Source organism: Pseudopodoces humilis, chromosome 1 (genome assembly GCF_049639895.1).
Source record: "Pseudopodoces humilis isolate 2021_Gansu_Grassland_sample_001 chromosome 1, ASM4963989v1, whole genome shotgun sequence".
Taxonomy (NCBI): Eukaryota; Metazoa; Chordata; class Aves; order Passeriformes; family Paridae; genus Pseudopodoces; species Pseudopodoces humilis.
Window position 1 is genome coordinate 74201830 of NC_142200.1, and position 14078 is coordinate 74215907.

Genomic DNA, 14078 nt, shown 5'->3' on the forward strand with positions numbered 1-14078 from the left:
AGTAATCAAATTGCTATTTATCTGACAGGTATTTTTCTGTTGGGTCTTGGATGTTATAAGTCATATAATATGCAGTCATATAATATGACTGCATTCCACAGTCCAAAATCAAATCAGAGACATAGATTTTCTTGCTTCAACCATCTTAAATTTTAACCCTCATCTCCTTAGAACTTATTGTATATTCTGCAATATGTGTGCAAGGCTGCACACAACCTCCTCAATGAATTAAAGTATTTTTAGATAACCTCTTCACATATCTCAAAAGATATAATAATAAACTTATCCCCTTTCTCCTTTTGCTTGTTTTCCAATAGCTAACAGATAAACCAATCTTAATGGTACTGACAATTATATCCAACATCTGGGCAAGTATTTTAAAATACTAAAAACATTGTTTATTATAGATGTTATTTTTTAAAAATTCTTAAAAGGGAAGCTTAATCACATAATTGATTTAACTGCCTTATTTAAATATTAGACAATTTGTTCTCTATGTGATTAGAAAGGACAGCATTCCTTAGACCACCACACAATGAAAATTTAGCTGACACCAAAAAGCAATCCTGCCTTAGGCAGGCAAATCTTCCCTACATTAAAAAGTTGGCTACTATTCTTATTTTCCAGTTCTCCTTCCATTGATGTAACTTTATTGTTTGTTATTCACTCCTCAAATTTCATGTATCACATTACATTGAGATGGAGCTTATTTCTATGCCATGGTTTCAGAACCCATTGGTATCTTTCAGTGAACTTCTTTTTTTATGGAACACAGAAACTTTGCACCACCTTTCAATGTCTAAAATATAGTGGAGTATACTGCTTGCTTCAGCAATATCATGTACTATCAAGACATCTTACACAGCATTTTTCAAGAAATTATCTAATCAACTTTTGTCAATGAATATGTCATGCTCTATCCACTATCATCAGTCTTCAAAAAAAAAAAAAACAAAACCTCAACTGCATTAAAGAGAAGTTGATTTTTTCTGTAAATTTTAACAGCAAATCATACTGTACTAATTTTTGAGCTTCATACTCCTCTTTCCCACTCCCAAGTCTTCCTCTCCCATTTATGTTTTCTTCTCATGAAGTTTTCATTGTTAAGGTAACAGAAAATGGCAATGAAAATAAGGGGTACATTGAAGGCACAAATCTTATACTGCCAAATAATTATAGTAACTTTAACATTTCCAGGTAATTTATTATTTTAGTATGTCCAAGTTGAACATAATTTTCTGTAGTGATATATATAGATATATATATATATAGATATATATATAGATATATATATATATATATAATTTTTTTAAAAAAAATTTTGCTATTAAAAATATATATATAACTGGATTAATAATACGTTAACTATCCAGTCACAAGTAGAAAAAAGAGGGGCAAAAATGTTCAGAAATCTCAGAAAGTGACACTAAGCTTAACATTTACATTGTACAAAGAATAAAAAGTAGTAGGAGATATAGCCCTATTTGTGTTTCATTTGTATTCCCCACAGGACACTTGCCCCTCTCGAGTTTTTCTTTTGTTCAGGAGTAGAGCAGGAGCTCCACCTTGTGTTCTGTGACACGTCCACACTCGTGTGCACTCTCCTTGCCTCGAGAGAAGAGACTACGGAGCAGTAGCCATATTTTTTTGCCGTACCTGGTAGACAAGTGTATGTATGTTATATTAAAGTGAATGTGCTTTTCATGTATTTTCAAGGCGTGCATGTATTTTTCAAATTTGAAATTTTATTCAAATCCACCTCCCTTTGTTCCCACCTAATGAGTATAAATTGGAGCAGGCTCAGGAAGTTTACACAGCTGCCATGTGTGATTTGACTGCTATAGGAGAAAACAGGTTGTTTCAGTACAGATCAGAATGCAGATGATTCAGACCTCATAAAGGAAGGCACTACTTCAGGGAAAATGCCTGGAATGTTATAGCTATTTTACAAAAGATGAAAGGCAAATGTACTTGACTGCTCCATCAAGGCATGGTATGTGTCAGAAAATCTGATCACGAGATCATCTAGCCAAAGGAGCAGATGTAGCCCCACAAGAATCATATATTCTCTTTAGTCTTTATAGATGAGACATGGCAGTGAAAACTATCATCAGTATACTTTGAATTATGTAGATATCCAGCTCAATACTGGAGTCAAAACAGAAACTGAGTCCAAGATAGAAACACTAAACAAATGCAGGGGGCTTCTTGAAAAATTACAATTCATTCTATAAAATATGAGGGATATGCAGCAGCTCTCTGTGAAGAGCTCGTGAAAACATATGAACTTCCTATATTAGAAGAATAAGCATTGAAGTTAAAGACATTTCTAAGTATGACAGCAGTTTTTATTACTGCCTGGAAACAAGACTGATTCTATGCAGGTTAGTGGTGCCAAATTTGGATATGATGTACCTGAAACAATGTATAATGAAACAACAGCTGAGGTGAGTTGATTCCCAACTTACACTTAACTCCAGATTAATCATCAATAATACATATTCAGTACTAAGTCTCAATACAGTGTATTTTATGTACTCTAATATTGCAATCATTTCTCCTGGCTTACTATACAAAATTGACAACAAAAAATCCCACTCATAGTATCAGATAATCAAATCTGGTGACTCTTTAAACTACATTGTACACGTGTCAAATGCAAGTGTGACAAAGGAAGGATCAGGAAAACATAATATATTCAGACTGGAGAAAAAGAAGCTGGAATCTCTGATCCCAGATCTGGTCTAAGACAATCTTTGACAAGACTGATGTTTATCAGCACCAGAGATTTCCGCAGTTTGGCCTGAGTTCCAAAAACAACAGGCAAATGCATTGACAGGTGTCACACTACTTTCAAAACCACAATCTGGAGATTCTGATCCTTCTTTTTCAGCTTTGCAAAGCTGAGGCAAATTTTTCTCTAAGATGCTTTTTGACAAGGCAACAAATAAACTGTAGGTGAAAAATATGCCAAAACACTACTAAAAAATTTGCAGAAATTTCAAGGCTTTAAAGTAGCCCCTGCAGTAGCCATCTGATAATATAAAGGTAGTCAGAGATTCTATGTACAAATCCAAGAAGGCAAAATGAGTCAAATGAGATTTAGAATTTAAGGCAAACCATGTTCTCTGAAGAATATTCAGGCCACAAAATGTTCTGCCTGTAAGGCCCCAAACAACTCACTCAACAAGACACATAAAAAGGGCTTATGGTTGTTCATATACCCAAAGTTAGACACATGGAAGAAACACAAAACAGATATTCTCAAGAGATCAAAACAACAAAACAGACTTTTCTGGCACTTTAGAAAATCACAGAACTTTGGCAAAATATTCAGTCAACATAAAACACTTCTCAAAGCATTAAATTGGCACATCCAACTTTGCAAACTCTAAGTCCACTTGATTTTAAGTTACTCAAAAAATTCCAAGAAAAAGGAATTAGAAGAAGAAAGATAAAGAGAGAAAATATATAGAATAGCACACATATAGCTATCAACTCCTGGGTTCCAGCAGTGTTCAGATAGAAATTCCAAGAGGAGGTAGAGTGAAGACATTGGCCTTCCCCTTGGCGGGAGTTCTAGTCATTTGGCCACTTAGGAGCTGGGTTAGGGGCTCCAGAGGTGGGTGTGGATCAGTGCTCTGGTGCACCAGGGATTAGCAGCCGCTGCAGGCTGGGATACAGGATCTAGGGGTGGGCTGTGGGACAGCGAAAGGCCCACACACACACATCCCAAAATTGTCAGTAAGAAGTGAAATTGCTTTGTACTGGTTCTGACTGGGTTAATTTTCTCTGTTGACATTTAATTTTCTTCATAGCAGCTTATATGGTGTCATCAGATATGTTATCAAAACAAAGATGATAACACAATAATGTTTCAGCTGAACAGTGCTTACACAGCATCAAGGCCTTCTCTTGTTCTCACTGTGTCCATACAGTGAGTAGACTGGGGCTTGGAAGTGGGGATGAACAGTGCAAAAGAGGCTGTGAGGGGACAAAACCAGGCAGATGTCATGAAAGGATGCTACAAAATAAGCAAAGGGATAGTCTTTGCCAGATAACATCATGTTCAGCAATAAAAAGGGAAAGGCAGGGATTGAAGGGGTTAGCCACCCTCTGCTCTGGAATTGGTCACACATTGTTTGACCCATAGGAGATGGTGAGAAATTGCCTCTGCAGCACTTTATTTTCCCTTTCTTTTTCTTTCTCCGTTTCTCCTTCACTAACTTAACAACTTATCTTGACCCACAAGTTTTCTTGCTTTTGCTTTTCCTTTCCTTTTCCCTCTCACTGGGGGTGCATTGGGGGAAGTGAAGGAGCATTTGTGTGGTGCTTAGCTGCTTTTCAGGATTAACCCACAACTGGCTCAAAGCCCAGTGGTATACTGAGCATGCTATTATCTGTTCAGACTGAATGCTTTTTACATGTATCTTTACAGAGTGTACCCATGGATTATCACTCAGAATAAAATTTGTATTGTCCAGAGCAGAGTAAATCTCTGTGTCTGCTTTCACCTTAAGCCAGCCAGCTGACAAAACTCCTCTCCCCACACATGATGATCTTGCACCAGTCAAAAGAATATGGCAGAGACAGAGGGGCAGCTAAGCCTTCCACTGGATATTCATTTTATGTTTTCTTTCTTGTTATAATTGTTAAAAATCTTATTATAACTTGTGAGTTATAATTAAGGTCTTTCAGTTACTCCTAAATTCAGCTAGAAGTACTACAGGCCCTATTTTTTTAACAGGAACACTTTCTTGTAAAATAACTTTTCTTATTCCATCCCTCATTTGAGAGTTATTGTAAGTCTATAGTTAAGCATACCTGATTACTGCTGCTAACCAGGGATTCCACCATTTTAAAATTTTTTCTTTAAGGAATCTCTTAATCAAAATCAGCTGCCTTACCTGCTGAAGCCATTCTCTGTGGTAGATCACTTCAAATTTCATAAGAACTTTTGCTACTTTGTTGTAATTGCGAATTATGCTCTTGCCATCTGGTGTTTGCAGAACTGCTGGATGTCTCTGGAAAGTATCCATGGGCTCCTTGATCCTATGGAATAGGTGGCGTGCCCACAAGATCTTGCCAGCTACTGGAGGCAGATTACGAGCCAGTGGTGGGTCCTTCTTGTGCCTAGTGTAGATCTTACAGACTGTTTCTATGTCATGGCCATAGTTTTGAAATATTTTCTGATACTTTTCATCAATGCCAAGATTTGGGATTTGCAATCTGCTTAGAAAATAATAATCATGAAGAAATGCCTTCAACACTTCTGAAATCCTTCTAATGCATTGTTAGAAAATACAGTCCTTCCAGATTCCCTTGCATGCTTAAGAAAATAACTACTTCAGCAGCAGAGTTTTCAGCTTGAACAAATGCTGTCACAACCTGATTCCAAGCAACACAGATTTAGACCAGATGATAAAAGTTTCCAAGTAAGCCTACACATTTTCTGTTTTGTCACTGTTTTCAAGCACTGGGCTGAAATAATGTGCAGCAAACTGTAACCAATTCATCACTAGCTGTCTATTCTATTAAACAGAGTATAATACAAAAATTGGCAGAAAAAAGAGTGAGACTGTTTTGCAACAATGTTAATTTATAAAGATAAATTTCACTGTTTCTTAATAAGAGCATTTTACTCTTTTCTGACTGTCTTGTGGTAACAAATGAATGTCGTTGTTCAAACACAAAGCTAATGCAAATATTCTTAACAGACAAAGATTCCCTGTCCTTAGGCTGATTTTGAAAGATGAAGTTCAAAGTCCACTTATATTTTGCATTTTCTGATACAAAAATTATTAAAATTTTATTAATTCAAGCTACTAAGACAACTCTTAACAGGGCTGAAAAGCTGAGAGTAAAAAGGTTGAGTTGGTTTCCTTTGTATTTAAGAAAATGCCTCCTGCTCTGCAGCCCCCTCCCCCTGCCCTTTCCACCATCCTCAATGTCTTATTTCCACTGCCTGGCAGAGTTTTAGCAATCTAAATAGGACATATTACCTTTCAAATTTCTGCAACATACTCAGTGCCCTTTCAGTGTTCAAAATACTTTCAAAGGTGATGTCCATGAAACTTCTTAATTGATCCTGAAGAAGAGTAAATAATTCTACATTGGAGAAGTCCATAAGGAACACACATCAAATATGCCAAGTATTATTTGGCAGGATTTAACTTGAGATACATTGGAAGATAATTTTTTTACGTGAAACTTCTCTCAATAAGTATTATTTTTCCCTTTCTTTCTTCCCAAAATAATTAAACAAAACACAGCCAACTTTCGAGGCATTTTCTTTCCAAGTTCCCTCTGTAGCTGTGCAACCAACAAAAGTTTCTGTACCCTCCAATGTTGTACCATGCTGAGGCCTCGAAGAATGCTTGGTTACCTTTTTGGCAGCCAAAGCAAGACCAGCATTTATTTTAATTTTATTTTTTTTCTTCTGGAAATAACCTGTTCTTTCACCAACATGTGATTTCAAAACTATTGGAAAGTTAATTATCTGACTTATTTGTACTATGCTCCTATTCACTCAATGAAATCACCCATTTTAGTTATTCTTGCCAGCATACAGGAATGAAAAATCCTTTTGTTGGAGGCTCCTCAATGGCCTATTCCATTAAACTACTCTGAAAGATAATAAATGGAAGCTTTAAAGTGGAAATATATTAGAATAATTTTTTAATTTCAGAACACAAACTTTGAGATTTGCAAAATTTTTCTGATGGTAACTCAGAGAATAATGAAGCTTAATCAGTAAATTAAATTCTTAATTGTATCATAAAACCTACATGAAGATCATTTATGTCTTTGTAAAACTCTTCATAGTCTTGGTCAAAATCAGTCTTCCGCTGATCCAAGAAATCATAATGCTTATTCTTCATGTTGTCAACAATGCTCTAAACAGTTTCACAGAAAAAGAAAACTATTACCAAAAATGTCTTATGAAAAAGACTTACCACACCAAACATTTAGCACAACAGGCTGTGCACACTCACACTTTACCTTTGCTAATATTTCCCAGTACTTACTGAGTAATATAAGCAAACCCTTTAAAAGAAATATTTGCAGGAATCCAGTTGGTGTAATGTCCATTCGAATTTCATTTATATTATTTCTGCTTCAAGGCAATTAGAACTGACAGAAAATTCAAACTTGCTTTTCATCAAAGACATTTTTATTCATTAAGCATTGTCATGCAGATGTTAATTTCATTTCAAAACTTAAAGTTCAACAGAGAAAAATATTTTCACATTATTATTTTCCATGTCCTTTAAACAACTGATTCCATATGTATATATAGACTATTCAAAAAGCACAGTAAGATGCAGCACATTACCAGCCTACAATTTAGTATTCCTGGCTTCTCTTACACAGCTGCTGTCCACACACTTCAAAGTAGATCTTAATCAGCATATCCCTTGAGATGTACACACAGATAAAAGATTTCTAATGATAAACTACTGTTCAACATCCTAGTAGTTTACCACAGTATAGCTATGAAACTCAGCATATTTTCAGCTCAGCTGAATTCCATCATTTTATGGTAAGTCAACTGAAACTCAGTTTCATTGCATTGCTGTAAATAAAAATTCCATATTTTCCTCTAACAAGCAAATCCTAGATAGGGACTAGGTGTTAAAGCATAAAGAACAGCAAAATAGTAAATTCCTATTGTAAAAAAAATTTAAGACATGTAATCAGTAACATAATAACTATAGCTATGGTCTATATCAAATACTTGAGTACTTCAATTTTGTCGCTTTAAAAAGACGTGCAATCACTTTTCTGCCCTTTACACAACCTGTCCAGAGCCTTCCATGTAACATTTTTTACCTAAGTACTCTTCATCCCAAAACACAATTGACTCTACAGCAGGTAGGTCTCACACAAAGCTCTTGTTCAAGGACTTGGGTGCTGCAATGGATAGTGAGGTGCACTTGTATGGAGTTTTCATCACAGCCTGGGCTGATGGTCACAGGCAGCTTTTCAAACAAAAATGCCCCAAACAAATCAGATTCCTGTGTTCCAGCCTACCAAAATAGTACCTTAATTGCATGATCTGTAAATTCTGAGCTACCTGGGTTGCTGAGAAGCCTGGTGGCGCAGCTTTGGAGAGCAGCCCTTGGAAACAAAATTTAGAGCAGTCCACACCTGTCCTGGCCACATGGAAGAGTCTTGATATCCTTATAGCTGTGCCCTGGCTAACTCTCAGTAGACTACAGAACAGAACAAAGCGGAAAACTGGCTGCTGTGAAGGATGTTTTAAAGGAATCAAAACCCCAGACTAGAGAGGGAGTAAAGCAAGCCAGGAAGGACCACAGAATGGTCACGTTTTATACTAGTTATTTCACTAAGGCAAACTGATTGACTCCTGACCATAACAAAAAGGCAAAGGACAAAGTATAGCAAACTAGAATTCCATATTTGCCTGTACAGCCACTGTATCATATGTGATCTCAAAAAGCTATCTACAAAGTCCTCACATTGAGTACTTTTGATTTATTTTAATATTTACAGATGCAATAATTATGATACTGCACTAATAGTTACACAAAAAAGAAAGCTAACTCAAGCTCAGTAAAACCAGAAAAGACTCCATTTGGTAGCAAAGAAAGCTACCTGAGAAAGAAGGAAAGAAAAGAATATGACTTAACATATTTATGTTCTTAGAAGGTCTCCTTATTGCTCAAGTCACACTTCTCTTAAAAAAAAATCAGGAAAGAAAACTGCATAGTAATACTAAAGGAGCAAAGGGGCACTTACAGCTAGCCCAACATTTGTTGAGACAGAAATGTAGCACTTCTCACTTTTTCTCCTGATCATAGCACAAAACCATGCTCCTATTACTCCTGTTACAGAGTTACACCACTTTGTTGCTTATTTCAATCAGCTTTGATTTTAGCATACTTCTTTTACATGTCCACTTGCACCTTTTCTTTCATCTTGTCTGCTCATTTCCCCAGTAATCACATATTTACATTGCAATTACCCAGTAATTTTAGCGCAACTAAAGAGTTAATTTTTCTCTCAATAAACACTTTCTTAATTTTCATAATTTTGTTTTAAAGGTACAAGTTAGACTGACACAATATACAAAAGCTGATGTGTACCTGATATTTTGTGATCATTTCTTCCAATCCCTCTATCTTAGATTCTTGTAGAACTGAGTAGGTTCTCATAGTATTGAAAACATCTATTATCTTTACCAGACGACGATGAAAAGCTTCAAATTTTCCAAATATATACATCTCACTAAAATCAAATTGTCTTCCAGCTGGATTTTGTTCCAAATTCTCTTTTATCTTGTGGAAACAACTTTGATACTCCTTAAAACACAGAATTTAAAAGAAGGTCAAGCATATAACAAAAGGCACAGAACAAAATTTACATAGACAAGATTATTATCTTAACCTGATAGCTAGTAGAAGTTGCATCAATAAACAATCACGAACACTATAAAGAGAGTAACAGAATTTACCTCTGAAAACTAACCCATCAATGCCGTTAAAGGATTCTACACTTCATCAAATGACTGAACTGCACATATATGTATTTGTACATGCCTTTATCTAGCATGAAATTCTGTTCCCTCCATTTCATAGCAGGGTTTGATGTGTTTCCTGATTAACCAAGATGAAAACTCAGTTTCCAGAGATTGAAAATACATGCTGAGCAGTTTTACTGAGTAATTAAGGTTCAAAAATCACTTTCAAGAGTAAATCACTTCTTTAAGTTTTAATACCACTCCATAGCAGCTTCTACTTTTCATTCTACATTCATAACAAGGCACAAACCTTACTCCAAACATGCTAAAGTCTTCCCAAAGTCAAAGTAAATAGTCAACATATTTGCTTGAAATCGTTTTTTTCAGGCAGTTTTCTTTATAATGAAATGTTCATTCCTTTATCACATTTATGTATGAATAAATTCACTTGGAGATATCAGTTCAAAGGGTCCAGATTTTCCTAATCCCACTTGGAGATATCAATACAAAGGGTCCAGATTTTGCTATGTTGTTAGTGATTCAAATTGTAAGTTTTAATTTATTGAATTTCTGAAAGCTTCTGGAACTAATAAGACTCAAATGAATACCAGATTTTTCAAAATATTTTCATGCAGCAACTGGACAATTTGATACATCTTTATAGAAAAATACAAGTTCAGTGCTCATTGCTGATGGTAAGATGTCATACAAATTTACACTAATTTATGTTAGAATTAGGCAAGATTTGTTGCTTCAGGAGATACTAGGATAAAGCTCTAGTCCTGCAAGCACATATAAGGAATTAAAAAAAAATAATGCAGAAAGCCTATATGAAGCTCACGATATGTAGAGAAAATAGACTAAAGAGAGAGTCAGAGTCTTCTTCACAGTAACTCATGGACAGAAGCCAAGAAGCAAAGGGCATAAATTGAAATGGATGAGGTTCTGACTGGATATACGGAGAGAATCTTTCATCCCGAGGACAGTCGAACAGAGGATGCCCAAACAGACTGTACAATCTCTCCATCCTTGGAGAACATCAAGATAGGACTGCATAAAGGATTGGGAAACCAAATTTGATCTTATACTGCCCCTGCTTTGGATTTGAATAGAAGCTTGAACTAGATACCTGCTGAGGCCCCTTCCAAGCCGAATTATTGTATAATACTATGCTTTAAGGGGAAAAAAAAAAAAGAACAAAGAAAAATAAAATTAAAAAATTATCACAGAAGGTTATTAAAAAAACCCAAAGGCTATCTTCCTGACAAGTCTAGGCCAACTGAACAGCTGTATTTTTCTTAGTTCACTAAATTGTTCTTTCTAAATGTATAGCTTGTCCACACATCTTTGGAATATATTCAACTCAGTAACTCTCCTTGTTTTAATTTCTTTTTCATAACTCTCCACATCAAGTGAGAAGACACTAGGTAATCACAGGCATGAAAATCCAAACAATTATCTTATAAGCACAGTTAAGATTGACTAAGCATCAAAATTCTGTTTCCAGAAGATCAACAGGCAACAGATTAAATTCCTTGTTAGGTCTAGCATAAACATTCCAGTTCCAGTGGACATTTTTCAGTTAACTCATTTTCTTCAAGATAAAAGTGCATTCTCACATAAAATTTTCCTGTTCTTGCTCTCCTAAATATCACCTTATAATATTTTCTATATGTTCTTCCCACCTACCTGTTTAAGTCTAATAGCTGCTTGTAGCTTTTCCACAACTCTCTCCTGCGGTTGATTCCAGATGGTGGTTGTGTCATTGTTTGCAATGTAAGATTTACATGCTGTGATCATCTGATTGGTCACCTAAAAGCAGTTTTGACTTCATGATAAAAACCAGCATTTCAAGACAAAGCAGATCATGCCATTCCCTCAGTCTCATCCCATTCCTCTGACTCCACTGACCTAAAGCCTGACAAATAGCAGTACCAAATACCAGCCACATCAATAGACTGTCCTCCTTGCAACACCCAGCCTCCAGAACGTGACATGACAAAAACATTGTTGATTAACTATGCTCATCCTAAACCTACACATCTTGTACCAAGCTTGAAATAGCATTGAGGGCTACAAAGTCATAAGACTTCATCTCTTCTGAAGGCAAAGGTAAAATCAAGAGCTCATGAGAGTACAAATGGTAAAGAATAGGTTGTCTTTCCAATCCATTTCCTTCTTTATGCAAATATGTGGAGGTTTAAGGGCAATATGAATTTAAAGTATTTGGTTCTACAAAAAAAAAAAACAACATTCATAACAGGCAAAACTTGTAACAAAAAAGTTACTCTGTGTACATCAGAGGTGAGATTTGTGAGATTTAAATCTGAAAATGTTCCTACAACTCCAAATTACGGCAGTAAAATAATAACAATTTGAAGTAGTTTATCACTATTTCCAATTCTTTATGTGTTCAAAAAGCAGCAATAAAGTGCTGCCTCTCCAATTGCTTGGTTCCTTTGTGTTTTCTCTTGCACTCAAGCAACAACACAGAAAACAATCTGGGAATATTTCTTTTCCCACTGAGCACCAACCTTCACAAACAGTGAGGAGATCTTTTCAGAAGTGTTGTAATATTGAGAGATACTCTGAATCATTTTAATTGCATTTATGAGCCCTGGAATAGAATCCAGCATGGACACCTGGAAAGAAACACACAGTCTGAAGTCTGCTTAGTACCCCTGTTACCACATATTAGCACAATACCTAGTTAGTGAATGCAGAAGAATTATGAACATGGTCTTTGGAATGGTTCTGTCCCTGTCTACCTGGACTTCTCCCACAGAGCTGCCTGTCCTGTGTCATTCTCCAAGCTCTACAATTTAATCTGGGGGGAAAATTTTCACTAGAATCTTGGCTGGGACAATTCAGATCAGTGAGTGAATTTTGGTAGAAGGCCTCTTCAAAAGAACCCCTTTTTTCACAAAGAAAGTGTGTTTATATGCTCAGTTGCTGAACCTGATGTGAGCTTGCATATAAAGAGAACCCTTTCACCACTTGGAAAGAGAAGGAAGAGAAACAGGGATTGAAGGGGTGAAGCTGAGCCCGGTGGTGCAGATATGTGGCTTTAATTTCTAATTTCGTTTGTCACTACCCAAATGTATTTCACTGTCAATAAAGATATTTTTCCCCAAACTGAGTCTGTTTTGCCCATGATTATAAAGAGTGATACTCCTGTCATGGAAAAATACATGAGCCTTTTCATATTATATTCTCATCCCATCCTACTGAGTATGAGGATTGAGAGAACGCTTGATGAATAGACAAGGTCACACCATCACACCCATTTTAATTCTTCGTATCCCTTATGGCCTTCAGTAAGTTTTGTGTATAAGACAAATAATTTATTTAAATTTTTAATTTAAAATAAAAAATAATAAATATTTTTTATTTACTAATAATTTACTAAATACTTTTCTTAAAAGTATCATTTCAAAACTGTAGCAGTCCTGTTTTCAATCCATAAAATTGACCAAATGACAAAATAGACCAGACAAAGATTTTGCAGATAGCTCTTCATCACATCTGAATCTCTAAAGCAATGACAGTTTTATTCTGTTGACAAACTCATTCTCATAATTGTACAGGTAAATATCAGTAAGGGAAAGGCTTCACACTCCATGCCTCTATGGCTTTCATCCCAAGTGCTACACCATGGCAAAAACTAAACATCTCCAAAGTGGGCACCCCTTTCTCCTTGGTGAAAACCTTCATTTGAAGCACAAAGCAAGCCAGCTCAACAGACCCTGCACAGTGCCAGTAGCAAGTTTACTCTGGTTTTATGGTTACCATAACCCAATTACCTTTCAATAGAGAAACTCAAATAGTAGATTTGGAACACTGAAAGAACACACATCACCCAGTAAACGGAAACAAACATGGTTGCCCTGAGCACTCTTTGGAAGCAATTTGGCTTTGGAAAAAGTTTCAGAGAGAGAGGAAGCTAGGACAGGTCAAAGTTTTGAGTCTTCATAGCTACCAGTCATATTTCTTTGAGTAGCAAGACACACAAGTTGCAAAACCAGTTTTAATAAAAGCAATTATTTGCCACCTATTTTAGCAGATAATGGGAGAGGGAAACTCCTCCACTCCTGGATTTAGGGTGGCTGGTTTTGTTTACTACCTGTTATGCTTGCGTCATCCTATGCATTCTCATCCTATAATATGAGAAGGTGATTTATAGTTATGTCTTAATATTTACATAACACTATTGATCCTTTCCCAACCCAAGAAGCTGAAAATTGCCCTAAAAATGTTAGTCTAACCATGACCTGGCCACCAACACAAAGACAAAAGATCAAACTTCATCTTTAGCATAGTATTAAGTTTACTTTTCTTTTTTTTTGATATTAAGGAATTCACTTTCTCCCATAGCACAGAATCCAGGCTCATCATCAGAACAAAAGCTTTATAGACACTACGGTATGAAAATAACAAGTATTTTATTTTGTAGCCAGAAATTCCCATTAAGACACTTTTACCGCAACTGCACAAAATCTCAAACTGGAGTTGCACATGTAAAATTTTCTGTTTCATTTCCAAACCCATTCAATAGAATATATTCATGCTGCTTGTCTCAATAAATTTATGTTGA

At 35.8% G+C, this 14078-nt stretch overlaps 1 protein-coding gene across 1 annotated transcript in view; it reads right to left on the reverse strand.

Moving 5' to 3' along the window:
* The window catches only part of DNAH5 (dynein axonemal heavy chain 5), a 128845-nt gene that overhangs the window by 100923 nt on the left and 13844 nt on the right, over positions 1-14078 (reverse strand). Inside the window, exons 9-14 of the mRNA XM_088053745.1 lie at positions 12019-12126; positions 11174-11296; positions 9111-9326; positions 6789-6896; positions 6003-6088; positions 4908-5229 (exon numbers count right to left, since the gene is read on the reverse strand). Coding sequence (XP_087909871.1) covers positions 4908-5229; positions 6003-6088; positions 6789-6896; positions 9111-9326; positions 11174-11296; positions 12019-12126 — 963 coding nt within the window. The remainder of the gene's footprint in view (positions 1-4907; positions 5230-6002; positions 6089-6788; positions 6897-9110; positions 9327-11173; positions 11297-12018; positions 12127-14078) is intronic.